This window comes from Calonectris borealis, chromosome 7 (genome assembly GCF_964195595.1).
Source record: "Calonectris borealis chromosome 7, bCalBor7.hap1.2, whole genome shotgun sequence".
Classification (NCBI taxonomy): domain Eukaryota; kingdom Metazoa; phylum Chordata; class Aves; order Procellariiformes; family Procellariidae; genus Calonectris; species Calonectris borealis.
The window spans coordinates 21,959,780-21,983,252 of NC_134318.1; the positions used below are offsets into that span (position 1 = coordinate 21,959,780).

The 23,473-nt window shown below is 40.7% G+C and overlaps 1 protein-coding gene across 4 annotated transcripts in view; it reads left to right on the forward strand.

Annotated features, from left to right (window-relative positions):
* Nucleotides 1–23,473, forward strand: part of GBF1 (golgi brefeldin A resistant guanine nucleotide exchange factor 1) — a 110,905-nt gene that overhangs the window by 67,892 nt on the left and 19,540 nt on the right. For 3 of the 4 annotated variants that reach the window (XM_075154509.1, XM_075154507.1, XM_075154508.1), the window contains exons 6-21: nt 499–607; nt 967–1,027; nt 2,761–2,815; nt 9,493–9,628; nt 11,900–12,129; nt 13,080–13,248; nt 13,435–13,646; nt 14,320–14,418; nt 14,837–15,031; nt 15,420–15,609; nt 16,074–16,214; nt 16,769–16,857; nt 20,023–20,225; nt 20,673–20,796; nt 21,101–21,226; nt 21,790–21,872. In XM_075154509.1, coding sequence (XP_075010610.1) covers nt 499–607; nt 967–1,027; nt 2,761–2,815; nt 9,493–9,628; nt 11,900–12,129; nt 13,080–13,248; nt 13,435–13,646; nt 14,320–14,418; nt 14,837–15,031; nt 15,420–15,609; nt 16,074–16,214; nt 16,769–16,857; nt 20,023–20,225; nt 20,673–20,796; nt 21,101–21,226; nt 21,790–21,872 — 2,222 coding nt within the window. Of the gene's footprint in view, nt 1–498; nt 608–966; nt 1,028–2,760; nt 2,816–4,268; nt 4,368–9,492; nt 9,629–11,899; nt 12,130–13,079; nt 13,249–13,434; nt 13,647–14,319; nt 14,419–14,836; nt 15,032–15,419; nt 15,610–16,073; nt 16,215–16,768; nt 16,858–20,022; nt 20,226–20,672; nt 20,797–21,100; nt 21,227–21,789; nt 21,873–23,473 lie in introns of all 4 variants that reach the window. The other variant, XM_075154510.1, reaches the window with a different exon arrangement.

The following is a 23,473-nucleotide window of genomic DNA, read 5'->3' on the forward strand; positions in this document are numbered from 1 at the left end:
TTTAAACAGATGGCTCATATACCTGTGGTAAAAGCTTTTCCAAATGAAAATAATTAAAAGCTTAAATGAAATGATTTTTAAATTAAGGGCTTGATAATGTGGTAGTGTTGATAATCCTACCTTGTGCATGGTCTGTGTTAGTGAGGGGTAAATTAAGCATATGGAGCTCAAACTTATTTTTGAGAAAAATTCTTTGTAGAGACAAACGTATGAAATATACACCTCTTTGGTCTATGTACTTTTGAGCAGATAGCTAGTTACTGAATTTAAATATTGCGTAGCGTGCAGCATATCAGGCCTCTTTTAGAAGTGGGTCGGGAGATCATTCTTGTCTCCTAATCTGTCTGTTTCTTGAGCACAGCATTCAATTTGAAATGACTCCTGGAAAACCCTGAGGTTTTCTGCTCATGGCAGTCCTCCTTGAGGAAGCCAACCTTCTCTTAGAAATGCATGCAAGTGTCATTGTACTATGGGACATACGTGCGCTGTTCTTTGCAGGTTTTGAGGACCTTGCTGCTCACTCCAGTGGGAGCTCACCTCACCAATGAATCTGTGTGTGAGATCATGCAGTCCTGTTTCCGCATATGCTTTGAAATGAGACTCAGCGGTAGGTTTTTTCATACTTCTGCAGTTAAGATGATCGGGTTTCCTCAGCATTAACTAGTTCTATTGTAGAACATGCAGCCGTGGAAAGCTGCTGAGCTTTATATTATTGTGTCTTCCTACAACTTCATGGAAAATTTGCTAGGCGTTCACTGTACAACTTTTGACTGCTCTTTTTCCCCAGCTTTGTGGCGCCACCTTGTGATTATATGCCCATTTGCAGTAATGCAGTGTTGGAGCTGGTTTTAATAAATTTGCCGTAATCTCTGTAAACAAGGCTCGGAGGGGAGTCTGCTTGAAGAAGCCTCTTGATAATATCACACTGAGTAATGACACCTGTGTTATTTGTTTTTGTCTTCGCAGAGTTATTGAGAAAATCTGCAGAGCACACTCTGGTCGACATGGTGCAGCTGCTCTTCACAAGGTAAACCTGCTTGTGTTTGCCTCAGCATTGCCGAGATGGCCCTCTAAGGACAGAAAGATTCCACACTTCCACTTACGGGCCCTCAGAAAAATCGTCCAAAATGGTCATTATTTAGAGGCGGAAGGGGATGAAGGATTTGGCACTTTTCTCTTGGGCTGACCCTGTCAGGCTGCAGGGAGACAGAGGTAGGGAAGGTTGCCTGCTTTAAGGTGTCCTTTGAGGAGAGATGGACAGCCAAGTAATGAAGAGCTTTAGGATAGGGAACCAGTTTGAGGACAGAGAATGCAAACTTCACTCCAAACAAAAAAAAAGGGCAAAACCCCCCCAAAAAACCCAAAAGTGCTCTGAAAAGTATAGCTCTCTTCAGGAGAGAGAATAGAAATGGTGTTGAATAGTCACACGTTGATTTCAAGCTGAGAGCTTTGACCTCACATATCAAAGAGAATTTTAAACTCTTGAGATCATATGTCTTGGACAAATGTTCTGCCCTTTTCAGCACCCTTCACGTGATGAAGGTTACTTCTTTTAAACTCAAGTAAGTTATTTAACTTCAAAACTGTTTCTCCAGATAGTGAATTAATCATAGACTTTCTCTGAGTATTGTAAAAGGGAAATGGGCAGATATAGAAATATTTTTAGTCGGAAAGGATTGTAGTAAAACTGACAGATTGCAAAACACAACTCTCATAATATTTTTTTTTTCCCATTGTCACACTCAGTTCTGATGGGTTCTCAGTTTGTTTTTTTTTTTCCTTTGTGCACACTGTGTCACGCAGTGCACTGGATGAATGTGGGGCAGTCTCAGAATCAACCTCTCCAAAAAGGAGAGACCGCATTACTTTTTCTCCAAATGCATATGTGAATTTTACTTAGTGCTTGCTCATTACTTACTGTCTGTCCTCTCCTCTGTCCTTCTTGATAAGGCTTGGAGACACCACCACCATCTGTGCCTGTGGACATTGGGATGTAGAAGCAATGCAAAGACAGCAACTGCAGGGATGGTTTGGCCATCTTGCTTTCCAGAAAAAGAAACAGCCAAAGCTATGCTGCAAGGCTTTTATCCCTTCAGCAAGCAAAGATAGAAGTGTAGTAAAGGAACAGAAGGGAGAGCAGGGTGTGTGGAGTTGAAGAGCTGTATGCATTTGTCATTTGGTAGCACAGGTGAGAGCTGTCTGCCTCCTTTACTTCTGAGACAGGGACTGCTTAGCTCAAAGCATTCAGCTTAAACTTAGATCCACTGTGCCCTATAATTGTGTTTGTATGATGCAGAATAGAGGATAACTACTGGGGTTTCTACAAAGTTAATGAAAAGGCTTGCCATGACTAGTAATAACACGTACACTGCAAGAGTCCTGGTGTGGATGACACTCTGGCTCAGCAACTGTTTTTAGCAGCATCAGAGAAACCTGTTTTGAGTGAATCTAATTAGTCCACTGCTGAAAACATACAGTGAAGGAAAAGAAACTGTACTTACATGACCATTAACAATGAAAATCAACATAGCGAAATTGCCATTAGCAGTAATAGCATGTAAAGCACCCTTCATCTATACTTGGGGTTTTTGCCTCAGCAGATTTTGTCAGGAAAAGAAACTAAGAATGTCTCTTTTTGTGGAGAAAACCTAATTTTAATTTTCTAGTATCTGCAGTATGATTGGAAAGACCAGTCTGGTTTTTTCCCTGTTTGTTAACCCAAGAAAGTTTATGCATTTTGGCTTGTTCTTTGTCTTCCAGGTTGCCTCAGTTTAAAGAAGAGCCTAAAAGCTACATGGGAACGAACATGAAGAAGGTAAGACTCAGCACTGTGGTGGCTGTTCTGCTCTTGTTTCGGGCTTGCGCTCATCTCTATATTGTTTGTTTCACACTTGTGTTTCTTCATTCCTGCAAGTCCCTAGTTCACTGGAAGAGCATGTTTAACCGCATAAATGGACATAGCTTCATTAATTCTGTAGGATTAAGCCCACATAGTCCAGTAGTGAATCTTGTTAACGATACTGCTGCCTAAGTGATTCAGTCTGGATTCTGGGAACAGCCATCAGCTGCTGTGGTCTAGAAAACCCCAGCAAGTTGTGGGACCTGATGGTGATGTCTTCTGATCATTTGCTGTCTTCTGCTGTCTCTCCAGCTTCTTTCTCATCTTTCTTCATTCACTACAGGTCTAATACTGAGCTCTCAGGTTGTATTTGTCCAGTTCTTTCTATGTAGAAAGGAAACTTTTTGAGGCTGGTGAAACAGCATGAAAGCATTATGAAATTGGGCTATTATAGAAAAAGCTTTGGTGGCTTCTAGAAAAGGGCAGCATTCTGTAGCGAAAACCTTAGTTCACATGGGCAATGCCATCTCTATTAGCAGCCAAATCAAAGTAGACTGTTCTTTTTCTCCCTTTCCCTAAATGCACAATTTTCTGAGGACGGACGGTCCGGATTTGTTCAACACTACCATCTCCCTCTATACAGTGAGGTTTTTAGCAGCTGGATTCAGTATGGCAAATACCATAAATGTGACCATGTGTGATTATTAACGTAATAATTTCTTAGGTGGAGGGACATCCACTTGAGGAACTCCGTCTATACTTCTATACATATATATATTCTTTATATTCCATATAAAGAATGTCAATAAAAATACAGGATTCTACTGTTGAGAGCAACAGGATGGGAAGAGGAGTGCTAGAGAAGAAATAACCACCTTTGAACTTATGCTGAATATACTATTTATAACATAACTTCCACTCTTTTTATTTTTAATGAGTTGAGAAAAGTGGCAACATTGGGTAAATGTACATTTCAGAACCAGTATAGCAGTGTTTTGAGAGGCTGAATGCTTACTTGTAGGAATCTGAAACTTGCTTTAGTTCTTGTGTAGTAACCTAATGATTGCTTGTTTCCCTTGCTGTGGGAGAAAAGTGGCAAGATTTATGGTGACGGTAGTTTGGCCTAAGGAAAGCTAAAAGAGATCAGGCTAATGTACTGCAGGTATCAGAATTTGTCATGGTCTGTGTAGAGAAGGTGTAATATGAAGGTGAATTTGAATTTAGGAGGGCTACCCTTATCAAGTGATGGCTGCTCCCAGCTCAGTTAAGTGATGTTCTGTCTTGTGTCTTGATCTGTGCAGTTACCTTGTACTGTCTCTTCGCTGTGCATGCCAGGAGTCTGCCCTGCAGCCTTGCACTCTGCCAGGTTATTCTTCTCTTTGGGTTTATTTTGCTTTGTTTAAACCATGCATTTGCCTATCTTTCACAGATCTCTTCATGTCTCCTCAACAAACTGGAGCTAAATAGTGGGGAACAGCCCAAAGCCCTGAACCAATTAGAGAGGGTATTGCTCTTTAAGAACCTGAAGGTCTCTCTCTCCCTTCTCCCTTCTTACCTTACTCCCCTCTTCCTTCTCTTGTAAACACCACCTGAGAGATAGTTTTGTTGTGTGCAGCAAATCTCCCTCCACTCATTTGACACAGCATGGCTTTGGGGGACAATGCATGCAGTGGTTGCTTTGCAGTGTTGTGGCTGCAGCTGGGGCAGGCTTGGGAGGGAGAGACCCTTGTTTTACTGCAGCATTCAGTGTCTTGGTGAGTGCCACCTAAGGCACCATCACGGCAATCTCTGAAGGAAGGGAGTGGGAGGGTACGGGCAAGATTTGAGTCCTCTATGACAGTGAAAAACTGAAGAAAAGAAACATCAAAAATGTAGATTGCTCTCTGAAGGCTCAAATGTGTGTCCTAGCTGTGGATCTTGGTTATAGATGTAGCAGCACACCTGAGGAGTCTCTTGACCCAGCATGCCTTAGGCAGTTTTATTCAAGTGAATCTCTCAGCTTTGTTACTTGGTGCAGGACCACAGAGGTCAATGCTCTCTCAAGCTTTTTTGAAGGAGACTGCTGTACATTTTCAACTTCTTTGGCCATGTTTCTTCTGAAATGAAATATGGTTCCCAGCAAAGTATTTGCTAATGTGGGATGAATGGGGCCAAAATGAATTATGAAATGTGTTAGTCTCTGCTAGTTCCCCTTAGAAAATATTCCTAAGGAAATACTGTAGGCCTGCAGATTGTTGTTTTTAGACTGATCATAGAAACCCTGAGAAACTAGCTTAGATGGGACTCCTCTCAGTTTTCCATGTTGGTTCATAAAATTAATACAGCTTTAGTTTTTGTCTGCTGTTAATGCTATTTGGTTCAAAAGGACCTGAACCAGAACATTTAGAGAGGTGTGTGCCATTCCTTTGTCCTGTGTCTATGGTCAGGATAGTTTGGAAGGACAGTGGCTGGAGACTCACAGATTTATGCAGAGTTACACAGAAGAAAAGACTAAGAAATGTTTTCCTTTGCAATAGAAAGTGTTGTAGCTAAACATTGAGTTCTGCGGTGGGAGTCAGGAGGAACCCAAATCTGAGTTTTCGCAGATTTTGGGGGTGGATTATGTTCATAGTTGCCTAAGATACATAAATACATTTTACCAGATAAACTTCATTAGTTGTTGCAGTGCAGGCAGGTAGGTAAGTGAGATGACTGGACTGCATCAGTGCCTCCAGGATTTGGATCGTGGACTGCGTTCTCTCTGCATGCTTTTGTGTCTTGAACGCTACTTGGTGTGCTGACTAGTTCCATGCTGCATCTAGAATGAGCTCATGTTCTAGTATAATCACTTTAGTTACTAATCATTGGCCCCTGCCCTTTTCTCTTGAGGCTTACAGTATCTTATGGAAAAACAAACGAGTGCAGGTAAGGTGGCTTGTAGAAAAATGAGATCTCATGGACCCTTTAAAAAGAATTTTGTAGTATTACATTGTTTTTTCACTTTCCCAGACCTTAGCTGGAGTTTTATTGTTAAAACCTCATCTATCAAAGGAAGCATTTGGAGACTTGTAATTTTTTTTTCTACAATTTTGTGTACACATTTCTTTATACAAAGGTAATTCAGATAAATGTAATGGAATCTGTACTGAGTTCCAAGAGCGGTAGCTCTGAGCTCCCTCTCTACTCCAATTTTTAAAGAATAGTTTTTAAATACTAACTTCAGTTGTTTTTTACTGTGGAAGTACAAGCTTAATCTAATCTGAAGGACACTGATAATTAGAAAACTAATGCAACTATAATATCACTAAGCGTTGGAGAGGGAAGGAGAGTTCCAGATTATGTTTAAAATTCAGGATATTTAAATGATCTATTAAATGCCATTTACCTGCAGCATTTAGTCAAGAAGGCAACCTTAGGTTTAAAATCTCAGCCTGTTAACATGCAACCAAGCTTTCTAGTGAAATCAGGAAATGTCTTGGTATTGAAGGTGAAGACAAGCATTAGAAATAGTTCCTTTAGTCAAAGACAAACGGTAGAAGTTTTTTGACATTTTTATACTAACATAAAAAGCAAGAAGTCATGGGATTGTTACAGTTTAATTCAATACAAAATACAGAATGAAAGATATTACTTTGCTGTCCTTTGATATATGTATTGTTTTAGAACTCCCAAACTCAGAGTTTGTTTCTTAAAACAACATATAGCCCGTTGACACTGGTGAAACATTTTTATTAAGCATTTCTGTTTGCTTCTGCATTTTTTTTTAAGCTATGCAGTTGTCATTGTAGTATGCCATGTCTTATTTATAAGACATAGCAAAAAAAAAAAAAGGAGGGCGGGATGATATGGGAGGTAGTCCTACATAATCCTAGTAGGTAATTCTAGTAAAAGGATACCTGTTTGTGTAGAATGTGGAATACTGGTATGAGATGGAAAAGACCTACTGGGTAATCTCACTTGTCTGTTAAATTGTCAAAAAAAAAAAAAAGCCCAATACCCAATTCCCCTCCTGCTCCCCCCCACCCCAAAAAAAAAACCCAAACAAAAAAAAACCCCAAAACAAACCACCAAACCCAAAACCCCAAATAAACTTAGATTCTTGTCTAAATGCTTTATACTTTCATTAAATGTTTGGGATTCTTTGAAAATCAACTGAGTCTTTTTGCTTCCCTGACTAAATGGTTTGCCATCCATGGCTGTTGTGACTCAGTCTCTGAAAGATGGCACAGGTTCATCACAATGATGACAGATGGGCATATGTCGCTTATGAACCTCAAGAGGAGAAATCTTGGAGTTAATACAAAGCATAGGAAAATTAGTATTGTGCCTGAGCAAAAGTGCTTTTTTGAAAGGGCTAGTGTTGAACTGAGATGGTATTTGGTGTTGTGTGAAAGGGGAGATCAGAAATAGTAATTAAATTGTCAGCTTGAACCTTCTGGTAAGATGGTTCAAAAGTTACCTGTTTCTCAGGAGCATGACTGAGGGTAAAAGGAGCGGGACCGACATGGTTAGCTCCTAGTGATATCCTGGTTCCATTTTGCTGATTCAATTCTGCGCCCCCACTGCCCCCCTGCCCCCCCATTTTTATTAGCAAGTAGCTTTTTACCTCGCAATCACAGCAACAGGATAGAATAGCTAGAAGCAAAGTCTGTTATTTTGAAATTATGTGAAACAGACTTTCTTGGGTTTAACACATAATGCTTCCAGGTTTCCTTCCTACTTGAAGTAGTTTGGTGCAATGAACCATAAGTCTTCAGATCTTATTTGATAAGTTACTGCAAAGGGAGAAAAAAAATATGGCTATTTCTAGAATAGTTGGTAGGTAAAGTAAAACTGCCTGGTCTAATTAGAAGCTTAAGCCTTTAATGAATAAAACCGTTGGTAATATTTAAGGCTCAGAGAGATTTTTAAATGGAAAGGGAAACAGACAGAGGTGAAACATTAGGATTTGGCAAGAATGAAAGATAACACATGTTTTATATAGCCCTATGAAGTAGTGAATAGGAAAGATGAGAGAGCTGACAATTTTTACATGAAAGGATTGTGATCCATAAGCATTTTGAAACCTACAAAATTTTGGTTTTAGCTGCGTACTTGTCACATAAGTGTTTGTCAGAAGCTGTGATTTAGAATAACATTCTTGCTGCAAAATTTGGAAGAAATAACAAAGAGCAAAGTAATTCTGAGTGTTGTTAATTAACAAGCTCAGGGAAACTGTAGCATAGCTAAGACTTGGGGATTAGTTGTCAAACAAATAGAATTTGTGGTGCAAAGAAAAGTTACACAAACGGTTTACTGCACTGGGACATAACATTTTCACAGGCTTTGTTTAAATGAGAAAAATTACAGGCCTTGTACAATGAGTTAGAATTCTAGCTGGAAAAGGGAAAGAGATGGAGAAACAGTAGCAGAACCTAGAAGATTTATTGACATTTAAGGAGAGTAGTAGCTGGAAGGAGGCAAGTTGCAGAAAAAGGAAGAGACTAAATAATATAGCTGTCTTCTAGAGAATTTAAATCTGATGCTAGGGATATAAGGAATATTAGAGCCTAAAATATAACTTAACTGTGATAAATTCACAAAGAAGATTACCAAGTAGGGACTGGTACTGAGACTTGCTGAATGGTTTCCACTACATGCAAGGTACCTGTTCAGTGGTTACATTTTCACCCCAAATTGAAGAGGTCTGTCAGCAACAGAAAAGTTGACTGCAGCTACCAAACCCAAGGGTAAGTGCAATCCTGCACTTAGAGGAGTTATTTTAAAAGGAAGCTGTTTTCAGGCCTGCTCTTGCCATTGTCAATGTGACTAAATATTGTATTGTTTTTAGGAAGTTCTGGAGTCTGTGCGCAAGCTTGCAGTAACAGCGCACTGCAGCTAGTGCCATGCAGTCTCATTGCTCCTACCGTGGTTCTTGTTTGCCCGATCAAAGATCTGTATAGGAACTAGAAGTAGGATCCTGGTCAAGAAGGATGTCAAGGATTAGGTTAGATTTAGATCTGAAGAGGAGTAATAACAGAAAGCAGAATATAGTTTGTTTCTAAACCACTAGGGTGGTATTTGCAATGTGTCGTGCACCAGGAGTGGAGTGTTAGAGAAACACTTCTTAATAGTGAAAGATACCTAGAGAAAGTAAACATGGCATTGCTACGAAGATGAAGAGTGAATTCAGGCAAGAGAGAAGTGACAGGGCTGCAGACTGTGTAGCGTGGGACTTGGGTACTCAGGCTTCATTCTCAGCCTTCTTATATAGATGGTGAAATTTTAATGGAACATCAAGCCTAACTAGTACTTGATGCCCTTTAGAAGTCTGGAAACACTGGCAAAAGCAAAGAGATTTGACATGTACCTGTAGGTCTAAGAGAATTCTTTATCCTAATGCAAAGCGAGGAGGTATTGATAGGGAAAAGGGAGTGCGTGATAATTGAACTGCTAAGTATATATTATAGCAATAAATTGTCCCGTGGTTCAGGCGTGGGGTGTTGGCTAATATGTGGGTAGTGGGGAGTCAGGGGCTGGTTTGCATGATTTTGAGGTGCTGATTAATTTGTGTGATGTATTTAAGTGCTATTGCCTGACTTTGAGGGTTTTGAGATAGCCTTTGTGGGCTTGTGTAATCCATTGTGCTATATGGTTTTGCTGTGCTGATATTCTTAATGATTTATGGTTTTCAGTTGAAAATGAGAGCTGGAGGAATGAGCGAATCATCAAAATGGAAAAAGCAGAAGAGATCGCCAAGGCCTCCTCGCCATGTAACTAAGGTCTCTCCCGGGACAGAACAACCAGCAGCCAATGCTAGTAACATCGCAGGTAAGTTGAAATCTGTTTCCAGAGGCCAGACAGCATCCATTCTAGAGCTTTTTTGGAATCTGTCTTTATTTCATTTCTCTTAACATGTTGTTTTGCATTAGATTTTTTTATATTAGTTCTCAGTGACTATAGCAATAAAACATATCATAGCTTTTCAGGTCTAGGATAAAGAGTTTGAAGGATATGGAATAAACATTGATGGAGGAAAGCATGGTCCTGTGGCTAACTTGACAGCATTTCTCTGCCTTCAGCGTGCCTTACAGGGGTAGTTTGTACAAAAGGGAATGGGGACCTGGAGAGGTCGCTGAGGTTATGGGCAGCCTTGTGGTGTGGAGGAGTTGGAGGGTGCACCAGGAGTGCATGGAAGAGATTGAGAACAAGAACACTGGCAAGAGGAGAGCTAAGGGGAATGGATCTGGGGAGAAGGTTTCCTGCAGCAGGAGATTGCTGACTTAAGTGACATATTCTTTTCTGTGTTCCTGAAAGGTGCACCAAAGGTGGTGGTAACAAGAGAAGAGCAAAGTGTGACTGGGGAAAATATACAGGTAGAACTGAGGGATGTGCAGAAACCTAGGTATCAAGGATGGGTGAATGAACAGATCTCTCACTACAGATGTGAAGACTGAAAGTGTGCACCCACAGTCTATGAAGTTTGAATAAAAGGCTACACTCATTAAGGGACAGGGAAATGTGGGGTGCACTTACAACTGTTATTATGTAGGGGAAAAAAGTAGAGGGAACAGCAAAAGTACTTGAAAGGGGATTGTGTGCAGGAAACTAATGGGTGTACACGAGTCTTTTTTTCACGTGCTTTGATTCAGCCGGCAGAAGTGATACAGTATGTGACTAGTGCTGCGAACTCAAGAATATAATGTTGGGGGCTTCCATATCCTATTGTTGTATAGGAGTAGACTAAATAGTTATAACTGTTTTTAACCTCTCCTCTGGATAAATGAGTCCCTCTGGCTGCAAAGTACTTTGTCTCTTGTGCACTCTACAATTTGATGGCTCAGACATAAACATTAATAGTGAAAGGAAGCAGACAGGAAAATTGAAACAATAGCTATGTAGAATACCTAGTTCTGACACTTATTCTGTCACAGGAAACTATTCAGTGTAGTGTGAACGATTCCAAGTGTGTTTCTACACAACAGCATGATTGCTTAAAACTAAGGAAATAATAAATGTGATCAAATTGCATATAACTCAGAACATCCATCCAGATGACAACTTACCCCTACATAAATCATCATTACGTTTAAGTTTCCAAATAGATATTAAATTCCCTTAAACAGTATTATAACTCCTGTAACATTTTAGAGAGAAAGTTGAATTGTGTTACAAAGCTTGTCATTAACTCTGACCTTGTAGTGCTAGGTAACATATTAATTGTGCTTTTTAGGCCAGAATCCTGGCTTAACAGGTGAAGAAGAAAGGATTGCAAAATTGATCATGTATTCCATTTCATTTCTTAAAAATCAAGTAAGGTCCTGCTACTTACTTAAGACATTTCCAAAAATCAAGTCAGGAATAAAACACAACTGTGCAAAACCATGCACATTTCACATGTAAATTCATAACATAACTCTGGTTTGTGCCTCTATTTTATTACTGTGCCCTGCAGTATATCTTCTTTTTTTTAAATATTTGTTATACATTTTTTAAGTTCTCCTCAGAACCATAAGATCTGTAAATATGTGGGTTCTTTTAAAGGAAAACTTAGATTCTTGGAGCACTATCTCGTATATAGAAAAAGTAAAAATTCTTCACTGCTCTGTTTCAGACCCGTTTCTATTGCAATTCCATTTGTTTAAGGAGACTTAAAGAAATAGGTCTTGCCTTCCAATCAAGTTAAAAATTCTCACTTTGATGGAATGACTAATCCGTGATGCAAGTGTTTAATGTGATTGTGCCATTGTATCAAAGAGTAAAGTACACTTTTTGGACTATTTTCAGATTTCTTCTTAATTGTAGAAACCCTCTGCACCCTTTATCTAACAGTGAATTATCTTATTTGCGGAGGCTGTTAGATTCCAAATATTGTATTTTAATTTTGAGAACTGCTAGTATCTCAGCTGTTCATCTGATTTATTAATACCTGGCAAAAAAGAACTTAATTTATCCACATTCTCTACATCAATGCGTAACAATCTGAGATAATTTGTAATGTGAAGTAGTAATCAAAGCAATTCTTTGTTGCTGCATTCAACATATGAACTTGTGGTTGAGGGATAGAATAATACTGATCTTTTTGCTTCTGTTTCTCATCAGCAAGCGGAGTTACTTTCATAGATGCTCCTTCTCCCAGCTCCTCTGGGAGCTCAGAAAATGTTTCATCTGCGGTCAGCCCTGCTACAGACAGTGGTTTGGAGTTGTCCTCACAGACTACCTCCAAGGAAGACCTGACAGACTTGGACCAAGTCACTTCTTTGGGACTTAATGCAGGAGTGCCTTCAAATGAGGCCAAAGTCACTGAAAATCAAAATCAGCCCGAACTCCAGGTACATGGATATAACTTATAAAGAGAAGTTCCAACTCCCAACATAATCACTTGTGGATTTAGCACTCTTACTCTCTTTCTATCTCTCTTTACGGTCATCATGTTTATATTCTATTTCAAGGCTTAGGGTCAGAATAAAATATCGTTCGCTGTAAGTGATTTGTAAATTTGCAGACATTCATTCTTTGTTTTCTCTTGAGACCATCCCCGTTGGCTCAGAACTTATAACACTGCAGCCCAACACCTACGTATCTAGTTATATTCCTACCAATACCATCAACCTTAATTAAAGGAGAAACTGTTCGAGGGAAACATAGAGGAAATCTGCAGGAGAACTCATTATACTATCTTCAGTGAACGGTTTTTCTTGAGTTTGTAGAAATTCAGCTGTTGGTGTTTGTGCATATGCATTGCTGTTGCTGTGAAATATAACTAACCTGAACCAAGGCCTTTGTCAGGCCAACTTCCTCCGTGTTGTCTCCACTTCCCCTGCAACAGTAATACTGTTGAGAGGTTGGATTAGAGCTGCAAGGAACCTTTCAGAGCTGCAGATATTTTGAATGGTAAAAATGCTAAGAAGGCATAGATAGAAATAGTGTGCTGAAATTATATAGCATTTAAAACCAAAAAACGAGCCAAAATTAACCTCAGGAGCAGTAAGAACTGATAAGTTATAGGAGTATCTTCAAAGTAAAGTCCTTAGTCTCTCAACCTAGAGTTATGTAAAATAGATAAGAACTAGATGGAAGTGAAAGAGCAGAGGGCTGCAGATTATCTAGAGGCGTTCTTTTCTCTTAAATTTTGTTTTCCTGCTCCTCTTCCATGAATGACCTGTGTAGTTTTAACAGTTCCGAATGAACTGTGAACAAATAAGCCTTTCTTTTAGCTTGTCTAGTGCTTGTTAACTCTTGTTTTGCTTCTTTCATTCTCAAATGACTGATAACAATGAAGACTGAAAGTCTGAGGGAGGAGAAGATCCAGTCAGCTTCTGTTGAGTCTATCCCTGAGGTCCTAGAGGAGTGCACGTCTGTAGCAGAACATTCTGACTCTGCCTCAGTTCATGACATGGACTACGTAAATCCCCGAGGAGTACGTTTTACTCAGTCTTCCCAAAAAGAAGGTGAGAGGTGGGCAATGTCGCTAAAGTCCTTTCTCCTTTCCACTATTCTGTTTCACGTTCTACTAAGAGGGTTATAAGCTCCGGTTCCTCAGCTGGTCTGTAATAATTTCATTTGTAACACTTGTTAGGCACCTGCAAAAAACAAAAGCAAAGTTAAGAGTGCTAATCTCTCTCATTTTCCTTTAGGAGCAGCACTGGTCCCATATGGACTACCATGTATTAGAGAACTGTTCCGCTTTCTTATCTCACTCACCAACCCTCATGACCGCCACAACTCTGAGGTGATGATCCACATGGGGCTGCAGCTGCTAACTGTTGCCCTGGAGTCAGCACCCATTGCAAACTGCCAGTCCCTCTTAGGACTTGTGAAGGAGGAGTTGTGCCGGCATCTATTTCAAGTGAGTCTGGCTTATGCTAGCACGGCATATGGCACTGGGGAGTCAGATACTAATTTGCATCAAAGAGTCCTTTGGAATTTAGTATTATGAAGTTTGGCAGGTTTCAGTCTTCAAATAAGCTCTGTGCTGCATTGCAATGAGAGTTCTGAATTGCACCAGTGAAACAGTGCTGTTGCAAAGCCAGAGAGGTTGTCATGTGCTATTTTCTGCAGACCAGGGCCGAGAATGATGAAGGTGATTTGAATGAACTGTTACTGTGGGATAATACTGAGTTTTGATGTAATTGGTTTTGAGGTAATCATGCATGCAAGTTACTAGCTTAGTAGTAGGCAGAACCTTTGGAGTACCAAGCTATTAATTGCACAAGGGCCATCTCAGAGGCAGATCTTCTCCCAAGTTCCTTCTTCACTAAGAGAATCTGTGGACTTGGCAAAAGAACAAAGTTGTAGTAGAAAAAGTGCTACCTCAAGCAGAAGGAAATTAAGTATATTCATCCTCACTAGCAAAAAGTGAGACCAGGAGGTTGCATAAGGGATTGTTTTTTGAAATACCATTGCTATGGGAGGCAAAGTGTGGACCTCAAGGCTCTTGCAGGTAATGCAAAACTACTTATAGTATATAATGACTAGCCTTTGTAATTCTTATAAGAAGTTTTTTTTTGTTTCTTGTTCAGCTACTGAGTGTTGAACGGCTTAATCTGTATGCAACCTCCCTCAGGGTGTGCTTTCTTCTCTTTGAGAGCATGAGAGAGCATCTGAAATTCCAGCTGGAGGTGAGTTTTTTGAGTATCACTGGGTGCCTAGTAATAGTTTCTAGGACTTCAGTTAGATGGATATAGCTAGGCAGTAAGATACAGTCTAAATATCAATTTAGCTTCTTATAAATGACTCAGTGGGTTATGGGTAGGCTGTGTAGGCCTTTTCTTGTTGGATAAGATGTCTTTGAGACTGGTGTACAGCACTGCCTGCCTTCATGCTTTTTTTTTTTTTAAGAATGGTAAATCCAGGTGCACTGAATGGTAGAACTATTTGAAACCTTTCTAGAACCTCCTTCAGAATGAGCCATCATTAAAGATGGAGTGTCATGTGGGCAGATGAAGCTTAAATCTATTTCTGTAGTCCTCAAAGCTATTCACTGTCCTGCTTTCTTTTTTTCTTTCCTTAAACTGAGCTGCCCTGTGTTTCTGCCAGATGTATGTCAAGAAGCTGATGGAAATAATCACTGTGGAAAACCCAAAGATGCCCTATGAAATGAAGGAGATGGCTTTGGAAGCCATTGTCCAGCTGTGGAGGATTCCCAGTTTCGTGACCGAGCTCTACATTAACTACGACTGTGACTACTACTGCGCCAACCTCTTCGAGGAGCTCACCAAGCTGCTCTCCAAGGTGCTGGACTGCGGGCTGGGGGCCGCGGGCTGGAGGGAGGGAGCAGCGGGGTGCTGAAGGGAAGCCAGTTACTCAGAACAAGGGTAAGCGCAGATGCAGAACTTAAGAATGAGAGTGGTCGAAAGATTCAGGGTGAGTAGTCTGTAGAGATGAAGAAAGCCATTTAACATTTGGAAGCAGAAGAGAAAAGAATAGCCATGATGGTTTAATAATGTCAGAGCAGATAAACCATTAAGTATGTGCTAGAAAGCTTTGTGTGAAAAGTTTAGGGTATTCCAAAGCCTAAAGCATACTCTTTAGGCTTCCCCAGGTTGTGGGGGAAACTTCCTTCCCCCATTATGATGAGAGAGGCATGAAAGTTGACTAATACCTATATCTTATTTCGCAGAATGCCTTTCCAGTTTCTGGACAGCTGTATACTGTCCATCTGCTGTCTCTGGAAGCATTGCTGACAGTGATAGATAGCACAGAGGCCCATTGCCAGGCCAAAGTGCTGAGTAACATACTACATCAACAAGAGAAGGAAGTTGTCAAATCCAGCCCAGAAACCATGAACGGCACCAAAGAAACAAGCAATAGTAAGACCTCTTTCTTTGATATTTTGGTATTAAGCTTAGTCTTGTGCTAAACTTGCAGATCTCATTTTGGTAGCTGACATAGTAACCTCCTTAAATACATGTTTTTAGTCTTCCTGTTGCATGTTTTATAACTACACACTGATGTTAATAACCTTGCTATTTGTAAAATTAACAGATATTAAAATGTACCCCTCATGTGAAGCTTTATATAAAGGCCATGTCAAGACTGGCAGTCACAACAGAAGGAGGGTATGCCATGGAATTCATGTAGGCAAAATACTGAGGATACTGAGGGGTCACAGTTACTGGGGGGAACTCTTTTGAATAAGCACACGTTCAGTTTAGAGTGATCAGTTCATTATTTCTCTGTTGCTAGCTTTTTCCTTGGCTTATGGGTTTGTTTATGTGTGGGGTTTTTTTGTGTTGTGTGGGGTTTTGTTGTTTTTTTTTTTTAACTTCTACAGATAATGAGAGAGTACTCAGTGAGGGAAAATCTTCCAGTGCAGTCTCAGAGCCAGCTGGGGCATGTCTTCCCACCAGTGGGTGCCTTCTGGCTGACCAGATGAAGGAGGGCTGCATGGAATTGGAAGGAGGAAGCGAGGCAGGTAATAGTCTCCGTGGTACCCTGACACTCTGAGTGTGTATATGCTGAGAATGGTCCTGACATTTGCTGACTGGTCCTGCTATACAATAGACCACTGTAGCTATTGTGTGTTCAAAATTAGAAGGAGGTTTGTGGTGAATATTTGTTTATTATATGTGTGCTATATATGCCTATTGACTGTTGCATTTCTTCTGGGAGGGGATTAGATCTGGTGGGTCACTTTGAAGCAAAAGTGTGTGAAATTCATACCAGTGCTTAGTATTTTTAAGGTAGTCAAGAGCTCTCCAGGGGATCAGTAATGTAGGTAGTCAAAAGAGCCAGAAAATTAAATCTTGCGGATGTGTGAAACTGTCCAGGACAAGAAGCTACTATACAATTATGCTGAAGAAAATGTGGGTGGGAGGAATGTAGTAATTGAATAGTAGGAATGACTGCCATTTGCAGGGCAGCACATTGCAGCAAGACTCCATGACTGAAAGTTATGATGGGACACTATAGTGGGCTGACTGTTACTCTGGGGTTAGGTTTGACTGTAATGACGCTTTGTCCTTCTAGCTGAGAAGAGTATCCCCAGGAAGCCTACTCGATTTTCTTGTATTCTTCCAAGCCCTCAGGAACTTATGCAGATTAAAAACAAAAAGAAGGTATGATTTGGCATATACTACAAATGTATCTTTGCGTGTTCTCCTTGTTTCCCATCCCATGGAGGCTTTGCATGACTGGTCATATCTCAGAAATTTTGAGTTCTAGTCTCTGCTGATAAGAACTAAATAGTCAGTCACTGAAAATCCTGCTACACTGCAGAGACAGCAGTGATTATTACCTGTTCTGGTTTAGTTGTGCTAAAAGTTGCAAGAGGTGTTGGGGAAATTTTGTGGCACAATTTGTAAGCTAGGTCCATCTGATTTCTGGGTGGGAAATTTGCTGGATCTAGTTTGCATTATATGGAGATAATCAGGTACTTTCATCAAAAAGGGCAGGTTCTCTACTCTTATCAAAGCTGTAAATGGAGAGCATATGAAGAGGCGCATAGTAGAAATTAACAATCTAGTCTACTATTCTGATTTGTTTATTCCTATATTTGCTTTATCATAAGGATGACTGAAAAGATTGTCTTGATTGTGGCAAAGTCATTCTTTGTCTAGATGTCTGTTTCTTTGAACCTCATTAATCCAAGTTATAGTCTAAACTTTGTACAGCTTTTCCATTTCCTGAGCAGTTCCAGTCTAGGTCTAGTGTTGACAAAAGTGCTCCATGCTGATGGCTTTGTATTTGTCTGCTGTCTTGTGTCAAATATCAAGTACTGATCTGCTTGTTCACCTCCAGAGACAGCGGATGAATATGATATCTAAAGTCCCTATAGGTTACATGGGACTGGTTTTTTTGATTGTTTTGGTTTCTTTTTTCCATTCACAGATGTTCTTTGTACAGATTTTTTTCTCTTTGCACAACATATGCATGAGGTAGTTAAGTTATTTAGGAAGTGAGAGATGAATAAATTTCTATAGGAAAATGACACATATTCTGGATGAAAAAATGAGTGGCCATAGTAGTAGTGGGGTAAGGAGCCAGATGATATAGTCAAAAAAGAAATTAATGTCTTTGAACAATTCATTGGTGGTAAGGTTTTTGATTTGTACCTGACTAAAAGGCTTCTGACTTCTCTCTTCAGTGTAGGTACTTTTATTTTACATTATTATAACGGAGTGGTGGTCATATTTGTTTAAACTTACTTAAAAATACTGAAGAAAGTACAACAGATCTTTCTACTGCCATACTAATCTGTGCTTTGTGATGCACTCTGGCAGTCTCTGGATCTGAATGTAATTTAAGGCATTGGTTTCTCTCTAGGAAGTCTGCTGCGGTACTTAGGAACTTGGTTCTTTACCTACAACACAGTGCTGCAGTGGGATAATGCTAACTGGCTTTCCGAGTCATAAGGACAGTGAGGGGAAGTGACAGTTTTCAAAGGAACCACTGAGTTTTGGCATTATATAATTTCTAAGAAATGAATATTGATTTAGTTACTGTTTCATTTGTAACCCTTTGCTTGGCATTAAATCCTAGCTTTCATGGCAGCTTTGCTGATGGACTTTGTTTGGAAGTCAATTGTTGAGAGGGGAGTTTGCATAGTGCTTCCACTGTTCTAGCTGAAAACCTCTGATAATACTCCAGCTTTACTGTGCTAGAAAACAAGGTTAGAAGAAATCAAGAGCATTGCTAGTGGCTGAGTTCTGTAAAAAAAGTTCCAGGTGGTCCTAGAAAAAGGGCAGTGCCTTACACTACAGCAGAGGGCAGAAAGATGTTCATAAATCTCTGTAAGTTTGCCCAGGGAAAATAGTTTCCTGACCCTAAATCTGCTAATGGTTTCATCCTGAGCATGTAAACAAGGCACACAAAACATTCAGCTTAAGTAATGTTGATGCTGACATGGCACCAGCATGTTCTGCTTCCTTCAACCTCTGAAGTACTAAACTTTACCACAGCTGAAAGGAGGAAAAAAGCTAAATAAAAGCAGAAAGCAAATTATGCCTCAAATGGAAAGTTTTCTTTGATGTTTCCAAAGGCAATGACCAGAAGCTTGGAAGCATAGGACTAACATGATTATAAATGCAGTGCAGACTGGCAGCAGTCTGGTCTCCTTTCAGGTGGTCTTAAGAAGTATAACCAGTCCTTAGAATACCCTAGAGCTTGGGTTTGGGCTTGGGACTTACAGCTGAACAGAAATGCTGCTAGCGTCATACAGTGCCTTCAGGCCTGTTACACCAGGGCAGCACATGGTTATTATTTTGTTATGCCCTCACTGGGTCCTTTTGCGCTCCTTGCTATTTCAGGGTCTGTGTTTCAGTGCAATTTGAGGATGTTCACACAGGCAGGGGAAGCAGAGAACAGAGGGCTGGTGGCTTCTGAGGTACTGAGAAACCCAGGGGAGCTAGTAATCATGATGGTCACGAATTTAGTTCACTAGGTCATTGCTAGCAGTTTGATCGTGATAGGAGCTAACAGGGAACTGACATTTATTCTGGTGCCTTGGTAAAGTTCATATAGTTGTTTGTGCTTTTGGTTTTTCTGAACACCACCAAGAACATTCAGTTAACCCTTTCTTAGTCAGGTGTTTTATTACACTGTGACTGTGGCATGGTCTAGTTTCCTAAAATAAGAATCAAGCAGGGCAGAGTAATTGACTTCCCTTCAAAACCAAAAATGCACCTGCTCTTCCCAGCCTACAGATAGCCTTGTCATGCTGGAATACCAGATGTTCCTGGGACCATGTCTCACTAGCAGAATGTTTTCTGGTTCTTCATTTAAGCTTTTGCAGCACTTCTTCCTTGCATCTGCTGAATAAGTGCCAAGGATTCTTGCTTCATGTCTTCTGGCAGTGAGGTAGCGTACAAGAGCCTGGAGCCAAAAGGGACGGAAGAGGGCATGGAGCAGTGCTGCTGTTGTAATTGGGTAGAGTTCATCTTGCCACATGTCTGGGGTTTGTCAGAGACCTTCCTCTGCTCTGTTTACGTACTAGAGCAGGTGAGGCATTTGGGGTAGCAGAGCTAATTGCTCAGTGAAATGTCAAAGCTTTTCAAAGATGGCAGCTCATGCTTGCTCTGTCCAGTATTGTTTGATAGTGAATCCTTGTGATGAATGCAGGTTTTCTGGCCTTGGTTAGCCTTCTTGCTGGATTACACAGTACGATAAACTTGATCATGCTGAGGTTGATCTATTTTTCTACTTTGCTTTTGGTTCAAATGCCAAGAACAATCTGAAGTAAGAAATACACTTCAAGCTTGTAATTATCAGAATGTCTTCTTCAGCTCCTGATAACCGGCACAGAGCAGTTCAACCAAAAGCCAAAGAAAGGGATACAGTTTCTGCAGGAGAAGAACCTTCTTGCCACCCCCATCAACAACAATGAGGTGGCCAGGTGGCTACGGGAGAATCCTCGCCTGGACAAAAAGATGATTGGGGAATTTGTGAGTGACCGTAAGAACATAGACTTGCTGGAAAGCTTTGTTGGGTAGGTATCTTTCTGTACCTCTTTAATCAGAAAGGGGTGAAAGTTAAGAGTTCAGTGATAAAAAAAGCGGTAGAACAGTAGTTCCTGGAGGCATTAGATTTGTATCGCTTGGTTCTCTGTGTACCACCAGGCCTTAATTCTATGCATCTCTTGCACCTTAGATACATATAATAGTATGATACTCGAGCTCCTTTCAGTAGAGCCAGCCTCTGTGAAGACTGGAGAGGTGATTACATACATAATCACCTGTAGGATTGTTGACTCTCTTTTTTTGTTTTTTTGCCTGTTCATGGTATATTTCTTCTCCCCTCACCCTCCCCTCTTTACTGTCTGTTCTCTGTGAAATCTAGTATTCTGATGCTAAAATAAACAAGATTGTAGTCAGTAAGTTTATCCTACCTTTCCCATCCTGTTTCAGTTTCTCATTGCATTTCATTCATCTTGCAGGACTTTCAGCTTCCAAGGTTTAAGGTTGGATGAAGCTTTACGACTTTATCTAGAGGCCTTCAGATTACCAGGAGAGGCACCCGTAATCCAGAGGCTGTTGGAAGCCTTCACAGAACATTGGAGGGTGTGTACTTGGTGGGCAGAAAGCCCCAAACTGCATTCGTTCTTGTGCATCTGCCTGCCATGATGGACATGTCAGATCAAACTGCCTATAGAAACTCACTGTGCCCTGCAAGCAGCAGCTGTTGTTTTGTAGGAGATGGCAGTGGCACATAGATCTCCATGGTGCTTTTTGGAAGCTGGAGCCAGAGCCTGGGTTTTTGTTTGTCCCAGAGATGATTCAGTACCATGGGTAGGAAAATGGCTGTCTCAGGTCACTGATATCACTGTTCCTGTAGAACTAATTTGTGCATACATTTGCCTTTCAGAAATCAAATGGGTCCCCATTTGCTAATAGTGATGCCTGCTTTGCCCTGGCCTATGCAGTTATTATGCTGAACACTGACCAGCACAACCATAATGTCCGCAAGCAGAACGTCCCAATGACTCTGGAGGTGGGTGTTAACCAGTGCAGGCACCTGTCTTCTGTGGTTGTGATAGCAATTTCCCTGGCATTCATCACTCATGTACACAATGAGCTGGTGTGCAGCACTGAAGTTGAGTACAGTTGGAGGGGGAGCTGTGGGCAAGGGGCAGTGTGAAGAAATACGAGCTTAGCAGGCAACTTGCCAAGTTCGTCAAGAGGCTTGTGTTTGTGTGAGCAAACTGTATCCTAAGACATAGTAAGAATGAGAAGATTGTTGAACTGCTGTGGGCTTCTAGAGAGTTCAAGTCCTGTGAGCGTCAATGCAGTGGTACAAACCTGTTATTCTGATGTCCAGCCTCAGCTAAGTATGTGTAATGTTGTGTCTCTGTTCTTTCTTTGTGAGCAGAGACAGGGGTTGCTGCACACTACTGCTACTAAGAATAGCATTTAGTCTTTGAACTTTGAGACTGCATGTTGAAGAACGCAGGAAAATCTCCTTCTGGTCCCACAAAAAACAAGTGCAGTACTGATCCTAGCTAAGCTGTTAAAGCTGGAGATATTAGGAATTAACATTGCTGTAACTTTTTTCAGGAGTTTCGGAAGAACCTGAAAGGTGTGAATGGAGGCAAAGACTTTGAACAGGACATATTGGAAGACATGTACCATGCCATCAAGTAAGAATCAACCTGTCATCTCCTTGTATGCAGAGAGCAAACTAGAGTAGTTTGGTCTGTGAGACCTTTGGGGAGTATGGAGAGAGACTCACTGATTATGTGTCTGTTTGCCTCAGACCAACTTCCAGCTCCATGTGGGGCTGTGGTAACAAGCCTGTCACAGTCATTGCACTGGATTTGTATCTTTGGATTCTTGCTGTGGTATTTTAATCCACAGAGCTTAAGCTAAAGTTAAAAAATACGTTACTTGTATCAACATGCGAAAGAATGGCTGAGCAAGACCATCACATGTGAAATGCTATATCTAAGAAGGCTCTGTTCTCTGGACCAGGCCTTTAGACTGCTTTAGAACTCTTTATGTAGTGCTAGAGATAGTATCTCATCCCCAGGACCGCGCTGGTGCCCTGACATAACATGTCCAGGTCTCAGTTTCATATGTTTTGCTTTTGAGCTCTTCGTATGAGGCTGCTGTCTGCACCAATCTCTTTCTGCCACCCCTGAAGCTCTTGACATACTGACCAGTATTTGAGGAGAATTCCTGGTGGCTGAGGCCCTTTTGTGCCCAGACTAGCTCTGGGCGGGGAGCTCAGAAATCTAGCCTGTCAGTAAATCCAGACCCAGCCAATTTGAAGCTGAGAGGATTACATCTCTGAGGAGACAGGATGCAACTCTGACTCTGAGCTGGTTTCAATCTGCAGTGGCAGGCAGTGGCTCGGGCTGGAAGCAGGGCAGTGTGATTAGGTTGACCCTCCCTTTGGAGCCTTCTCGAGGAAGGTGGGAATGCTGCTTGTACTGAATATCTAGCAATTCTTCAAGAGGTAACTCTAGCTTTACAAATAGAGCTCTAGTTTTGATTGGTCTCTCTCCCCTGAGGGTGTTCTTAATGTTTTGAGTAGTACCCTGAGAATATCCTCATATCCTTCAGTTATCTAGTGCCTCTGTCCCAGTCTATTCCCCTTTATCCTCCCTTCACCAGATACTTCAGCTTATAGAACAGCTTTAGCCATAGTACATGTATGTACTATGTTCTATGGCTAAAACAATTGGTGTATCATTTCAGTATTGCTCCATCTCAGATAGATTGCCCCAGTGTCATAGTTGAGATTGAAGAACTGTTTGTTTTCTTTGTATTATTAGGCAAAAGAAAACATCAGACTGTAATTTGTACAGAGTAATGCATGATCTCTTCAGGATCTCAGCATTTCACTTTTGAGCACCATTTCATTTCCTGAGACTTTCCAAGTAAACCCATTCACTTGCTTTTGTTAATATTAATCAAATATGGGTTCTTAGAAAAAATACGCTATTGACTGCAAACATATTTTCCTATATAATCTCAGTAATGATTGCTCTTGTCAAAATATGCAGGCACCTGAAACTGAGAAGAGCTTATTTCTTATGCATAAATCAAGAGGGTTTTTTATGGTTGTTGTTAGCACATGAAAATTGCTTCTTTGGCAGCTGAAGCACATTATTTTTTGATTGTTGCAGAAAGACCTCTACTTTTCAGATTGGCTGCAATCTACTATTCTTAGTAGATTTGAGACTCTTGTTCAATTAGTTGGTCATTTGCAGAGGGTTGTGCAATGTTACCCAAGTCT